This window comes from Thalia democratica, chromosome 2 (assembly GCF_965202585.1).
Source record: "Thalia democratica chromosome 2, ktThaDemo2.hap1.1, whole genome shotgun sequence".
Lineage (NCBI taxonomy): Eukaryota > Metazoa > Chordata > Thaliacea > Salpida > Salpidae > Thalia > Thalia democratica.
In genome coordinates this window covers 70,014,018-70,021,410 of record NC_139166.1, presented here as the reverse complement: position 1 = coordinate 70,021,410, position 7,393 = coordinate 70,014,018, and the positions used below count along the sequence as shown (strand labels likewise).

At 26.4% G+C, this 7,393-nt stretch overlaps 1 protein-coding gene across 1 annotated transcript; it reads right to left on the bottom strand.

Moving 5' to 3' along the window:
• Positions 1-1,189: 1,189 nt before the first annotated feature.
• LOC145828901 (kelch-like protein 26) lies at positions 1,190-4,912 on the bottom strand. Its single transcript, XM_082936646.1, has 2 exons — positions 4,908-4,912; positions 1,190-1,901 (listed from the first exon to the last, which is right to left on the bottom strand). The coding sequence occupies exons 1-2, from the start codon at positions 4,910-4,912 to the stop codon at positions 1,190-1,192; spliced, it is 717 nt and encodes a 238-aa protein (XP_082792772.1).
• Between the last annotated feature and the right edge of the window lie 2,481 nt (positions 4,913-7,393).

Below are 7,393 nucleotides of genomic sequence, written 5' to 3'. Positions count from 1 at the left end.
TACAATACTACATCATATTTTGAATTTAGTTTGAACTTCAATTTTTAAGATTACGTCTCATTAAAATCGTTTAAAAGAAATACATAAACAATTCTAATTAGTTTTAGCCTATCATTTTAAAAACTTATTTTCAAATGTTTAAGTGTGCATAATTCAAAAGTTACATCGAGTTTTTAGTAAAACAAAAAAAATTAAAAGTCATTTAAAGTAATTCTACGTTGTACGGTGATCTGGCTTGTAAGACATAGACTTGACATAATGAAAACTTATAACAGTATTTATACACGAGCCTTGGTAAAATTATTTTAACAAAATAAGGAATTATTTAATATGTTGCTTAAAACTGCATTTAAAAATGATACCAGACAAACAGTTAAAGTAAAATACAAGTTTAAGCAAACTTTTAACATTTAATTATGATTAAAACATCTTCTTAAATAAAAAGTACTAAAACGACAATATTGTTAAACGAGCTAAACACAAGTAAACTATCAAAGTGTTGTAACTCAAATTTTGTAGTTGAATCAATAGAAAATAATATTCAAAAATTAAAATGCTTCTTAATATAAAAAGTAATATAATTTTTTCAAACTTTATTGTAAACTTCGATTAATACTTAAAGTAAAGTATAACCACTAATAGCTAAAACGAACTTGAAGAACAAACCATCAGTAAACAACACCTGAACATCTAATAAGTGAAACAGCCTACTATTTTTTATTACATTTATTTTATTTTTATAGCAAAGTTTAGAAAAAAAAAAAATAATAATAAGTTATCCAATGGTTCTTTAGCATTTTTGAGTTCAATTGTTTAAATAAATTTCGAAAATAAAATTTACTTAAAAATAGTTATTTTTTAAGACTTAATTAGGTTACAAAAAGCTATATTAAATTTGGTACAAAATTCTAAGTTACCATCTTTAAACTTAATAATAGTCAGAAGTATATGACAATGAGAAAAGTTTAATGTCAGCATCAAAAATTCAAGAAATTTAAGGACCAAAAAAGATCGAGTATAAGTTGTTAATAAAATATTCAAAACTCGTTATTAAAATTTTAGTCATGGTTTGCTTTTAAACGAAAAAACTTTGAGTATTAAAGAAGCTATAAAACAAAAAGTTTGTAAGTATAATGTATTTTTGTTAGATGATAAGATAACTAGTTGTTGCTAGAGCAACCAAAAGAAGCTAACGGGAGAGGTAAATTTGGAAATTTGACCAAACATCGTTTTCAATGTCATAGACCTTCACGGAATCACTCAATTGATTTTTGTTCAAAAAACTCCCGAAGACGAAAATCTTATTGCCAAGTACACTGCATTCGATGAACGAGCGTGCTAGGTTTATTTCAGCCACACAAGTGAACTGATTCGTCACGCTCGAGTAAACTTCAACTGAACATGTTTCTTTATACTTATCAATTAAACCGCCGATCACAAATATTTTTTTGTCGTGAACCACAGCCCTGTGACCTATTCGTTTTTGAAGAAGCCTGACGTCAGCTGTTGTCCATTTGTTCTCACCTAAATCGTACGTCTCAACCGTGTCCAGTACATTCATGTTCGAAACACCACCGATTGCCCACACTTTATCTTGGAAATATGTCAACGCGAACGCGAGTCTACTTGTGTTCATGCTGCAAACTTCGCTCCACTCGCCACTTTCCGCGCTGTAAACTTCACACTTCAGGGAGCTTTCCATATTCTTATGAGCTCCTCCGGCCAAAAAAATGCACCCACCAAATAAGCACATTCCAAAAAGTTTTCTTTCGTTTCGCATTGGTGGAACTGTCAACTTCTGACCAACTGATATGACCTCAATATCGGATGATGTGATGTCATTTCTAATACCTCCAAATAAATAAATGTTACCTCCAACAGTAGCAGATTGATGACTCAACCTTGAAGAACTTAGTTTTGAGTGTAAATTATAAGTGTTTGTTTTAAAATCATATATGTAAACAGCATTACTGAGTATCCAAGGTTTTGATCCGCTCTGTGACTTTGTTCTCAATCCAACAGATATTAATATACTGTTTTTATCATCAATTTTTTGTATATTATGCGCATCATCATTATTTTTTATCTTTTTTTCTATTTATTTTAAATTATGTTTTATCATGTAGTTCAATGTCGATCTCATACAAAAAAAAATTATGTTGTTGTTAAATTAATTCGTTTCCTTGTTATTAATTTTTTTTGAGTTAATGCTTTTCAGTAGTTTTATGTTCATATAAAACGTATAAAAAATCTAGAACAGTAACAACGGTATGATAACTTCTCAAATCGTCCCTAAGTATGTCAATAATTCTTTATGATTTCTTTGTCTTTATCTTAACTCGATATATAAAAACTGTTATACTACAAAAAAAAAACGAAAAAATTTTTATTTTAACTTTTTATAAAGTTTAAAGTATTTTAAAATTCTTCTTCACTAAACAAGTTGAATATTAACTAAATAAAAGAAACTTAAGTTTTTTATCACGAGATAAAATAAATTTTCCTGTTTAAACTTGCCATAAGACAGCACAGTGAAAACAAAGTTTAAAAAAAAGCTTGTTTTTCATCGTTTTAATACTTTTTTGCAGTTTTTTCGCATTAAATTTTCTGCCAGAAACGATGGAGATGTTTATTTTTAAGTATTGGCAAGTTTAAATAAAAAATTAACTTAGTTTTGCATATTCGTCATTATTAATTCAGAAAGACTGTTCAAAACAAAACGTTTTGCACATCAGCTATGTTTATTCATCTCATTGATGAACAGTTTTTCGTGTTTAATAAATAATATTAATTATTGTTATATTTTATAAACCGACAAAACAAATACGCTCAAAACATTTGGTTCTAGTACCTAGTGCACGAAAAACCTATCAGTATTCGAAACTCACCTTACGGATACCTTTCAACGTCTTGCCTTAACAATTTTTTTCATTTTATTTTTGTTAAAAAAGTTGAACTTATCGATGATTCTTATTCAATTAAGCTTTGTCTAAAAATTATAGTAGTTATTGTAAAAGTTTATCTAGTTTTACTTTTAAATCTATCTTTCATCTTTATTTTATTATAACCCTGCTTTCAATTTCCATAAAATTCTAAGACTAGTATTAGTGTTTTTGAAACTTATGGTAATTTTTTTGTTTGCATTCGTAACAAAAGTTTACCACCTTTAAATGTACTTCTAGTATATTTGATTTTAGTATACTTCAAAGTAAAATTACAAACAATATAATCAAAAGTAAAATTATAATGTTAGCAAACTTATGGTCGGGTTGCCATAAAACCTGTAACCCTGGAAAAACCTGGAGTTTGAAAGAAAACAACTTAAAAACCTGAAATTTCTGACAAATATCACAAAATAATTTTGAATTTTAAACAATTTATTATAATAAGTAGTAAAATTTTGATTTTGCATCAAATATATATCTTATAGATAAAAATTTTTGACATCATCATTTTTTTTCTATCTTAAAATTTATTTAGAGTCGCTTTACAGTATCATCTTAATGTTACTATATTACTTAACACGGTTTTTAAGCTCAAACTTAACTTTAGTTTAAAAGTAGACCCAAAATACGTGTACTTTTAAAAACCTGGAAGAAATTCAGAAAACCTTAAAGGAATTTCTCAAAAAACCAGTGGCAACCAGGTAATAAAATAATTATTTAGATTTTATAAAGTATAAAGTCAGTGATATATATTCGTTTATTTTTTTTGAAACATACAGACTTTTTTTTTGTTTTAATTCAACACTAAATGTTTCAAAGAAGTATGTGTAGTTACTTAAAACAAATGAAATAGGTTTCCGTTTAAAACCATTGAGTTTAAAAGTTGATAGTTGAATTTTATCTTATGTGGATTGTTAATAAGAAGCATCTCTTAGATACTTTTAATAGTATATTGCTTTGATTCACTAGAACCAACTATTACTCATAAAATGATTTCTTAAGCTTTTCATAAGCTCACAAACTGTTTTTGTTATAGAGTCTATCTTTAACTATTATAATATTGTAACATATAAAATTTAGAAACAAAACAAACACGCTGAATTCTAAGTTAACATAACCCATGAAGGAGACTGTAAGTATTATTTTTGTTCTATTTGGTATCAAAGATAAATAGTTATATATGATTAATTTAAAAATAAATTATAAGTTTTGTAAAAATCTGCGAGACTTTATTTATTTTTAATTAGAAAAGTGTTCAATTAAACAATCTTTATAAATGCAACTTGTTACGCTTTTGGTCACTCTCAAAATTAATGAGAATATGTTATGTGATTGACCATCAGTTTAAAAAAATATTTATGTAAAAAAAATATAGAATGCAGCTTCCATATTTTTACTTTTTGTATATTAAGCATTTTAAATGAATAACTACATTCTTAACTTACATTTGAGGGTTTAATTGCTTGTAATTAATTTACTTGTTTAATAAATATCGTAAAGTAAAATATTATTTTCAGAAAAGACTAGTTTAAATTAAAGTTATGGTATTTAAGGCTGATAAACTAGTGAAAATTTGTTTTTATTAAAAATTTAAGTTTGCGATGATATACAAACTTATAAACTTAATTTTCCTTTTAATGGAGATTCAAGTTAATTAAATTTAACCGTAGATTATTTAACACTAAAATGTAACTAAATTATTTTTGAAGAAAACAAAAATAAAAACAGTTTAAAAATTTAAATAAATATTTACTTTTTAAAAACAAACAATTCAAACTGTGAAAACATTAAATAAAGATACGTTGTAAACTAATGCTATCTTAATATTAATAATATTAAAGAAGTCTGATTACTATACTTTATATGTAAGTTGAAGGAATCTAAACTAATTTAGATATGAACACCAATGTAAGTTTACTTGATACTTTTCAACTTTTCCGAAATGGTTAGGAAAATATATACCTCATTTAGCCATTAGTTATTTAAAAAACACCTGATTTTACTGTTTTTTTTTAATTATCTTGTACTTCATATAACTTATTTTAAAATTTGTTACTGTTATGAAATACAAATAATATGACTGAACTTAGCACATCTAACTTTTTTCTAAGAAAAAATTTGTAATTAGTCCTCTGAAAATATCGTTAGCTTTTTTTTGTTTCGTCCTAACATTTAATCTATTAGAAATTATAATACTTTTTTTCAAGTTACAAGACAAATTGAACTTAACTAATAAAGCATTCCAGATATCGCAGACCAGGTATGTTTGATTGGCCGCAACCTATCGACCGGGTAACAGTTTGCCGAGCTAGACTTAGTTAAAAAACACGTTTTATTTAAAAAAACACCGGTTACCCGTACTGTTTAACTTTATTTCCTACTGTGATAAACTTTAAACACTTATACTTTATAAAGTGAATTAAGGACGAGGGATAATTTAGTTGTAGAGCGATTAATTCAAATTTTGTAGTTGAAGTAATAGTAATTGTAAATAATACTGAAAAATTAAGATGTTTGTTGAGATAAAAACTAAAATCGTGCATTTTTTAAAAAGTTTATTATAAACTTCGATTCTGTTGTACAGTTTAATTAAAGTAACTATAATCAGGCTAAAGAGAACTTGAAGCACAAACCAAGTCGGTAAACAATACCTGACGGCTAATAAGTAAAACAGCCTACTATTTTTATGTTACTTTTATTTTATTTTTTATAACAACAATTAAACATTAAAAAACATAATAATATATCAAAGGTTTTTTTGCACTTTTAAATTCAATAGTTCAGAATAGATTTCCAAAATCGAATATACTTGATGGTAGTTTTTTTTAAAGCTTAATTAGATTACAAAAAGCTTATATAAATCTTAGAGACTTGAATTAGATGCGTAGAGAGGTCTTTTTTAATCTACTTTTTATACTTAATTTAGTGCAAAACTTTAAGTTACCATCTTAAAACTTAATAGTAGTCATAAGTATATGAATAGGAAGAAAAGTTAAATGTCAGTGTTCAATAAATTCAAAATTTTGAGTAGTAAAAAATATCGAGTATGAAATTTTATTATGAAAACGTTCAAAACTCGTTATTAAAATTTAAATCATGGTTTGCTTTTAAACAAAACATAAATAAATTTCAAAAAGGTTACTAAACATAAAAGTTTGTAAGTAGAAAGATTTTTTTCATAAACAGTAAGATAAATAATTGTTACTTGAGCAACCAAAAGAAGCTAATGGGAGGGGTAAACTTAGACCTTTTGACCAAACATCGTTTTCAATGTCATAAACCTCCACTGATGTAATAAAATGTAATAAACCTCCCAAATTTTTCACTTTTTTCCATACCATTTTTTCTTGAAAACCTAATTACGCTTGAAGTTCAGGTAGTAAGCCTGACCGCCAAACCACATAAAAGTGTGGTACTGAGCTTCAATTGTAGTTCGGTTTTGAGTTAAAGTGGTGGCGGACAGCTTTCGTTATTTGTGCAAAAGTCCCGGGAGCAAGAGCTGCTCCGATAGGCCGCATCCTTATGCTGGTCGGCACCTAATTAGTTTTTTGTTTCATGTACGAGTAGTAACGCAAATTTTTTTTAGTATGTTATTTTTCTTTTAAAATCATTTTTAACATATATAAGTTACAAGTAAAGTTTTATGTTTTATAGTATGTATCCATGGTGTCGTACTACAAATAATACAGTTTTGTAGTAGACAGCCTGGTATTATTCTATAATAAACACTTCAACTTACTTTGTAATCTTATTTATCTATATCATTTACTTGTAATTTAACCAAATACATTGTTACATAGTATTAAATACTAAGTATGTCTCTTTAATAAATTACACCTTAGTTTATTTGTGTATAACGATTAATTAAAATTTAGTTATGGCACTACTTTAGTTTAATCAAAGTTAGACAAAACAATTCATGCTACTTGCAAATATCATTTAATTAATTATTTGTATTTAGAAGAAAGTTAAGATTTTCGTTTTGTCTTCAGTTTTCTTCTTTTGTTTGTCTTCGTTGGCTGCTTTTCGCTAGGCCAACTCACTTCTACTACTTTGCTCTTTTTTTTTTGTTTTTCACTCTGCTGTTTGGTATCATATTAGTTATTTGTTTGATGTACGAGTAACTACTCATGTATTTTAAGTGAGAATAGTTTCCTCCTAACCACTAATTAAGTTAAAATTTCAAATAAAAAGCGTCTTAAATTGTCCACATAAAATTCTACAAATTGTATGCATTATCATAGTAACGAAATGTCTTTTTTTATCCATTTAATTTAAGTGTTTTAGTTGAAATTTAATTTACCCACTACGTCATGATACAGTCTTGATTAGTATGTTATTTTTCTCATAGTTTTAGTTTTATATGCTTTTAAGTGTCCGATCGTATGTTTGGTATTAAATATATTCGAACTACAGTAAATTTTTATGTCTTATAGTATATAACATTG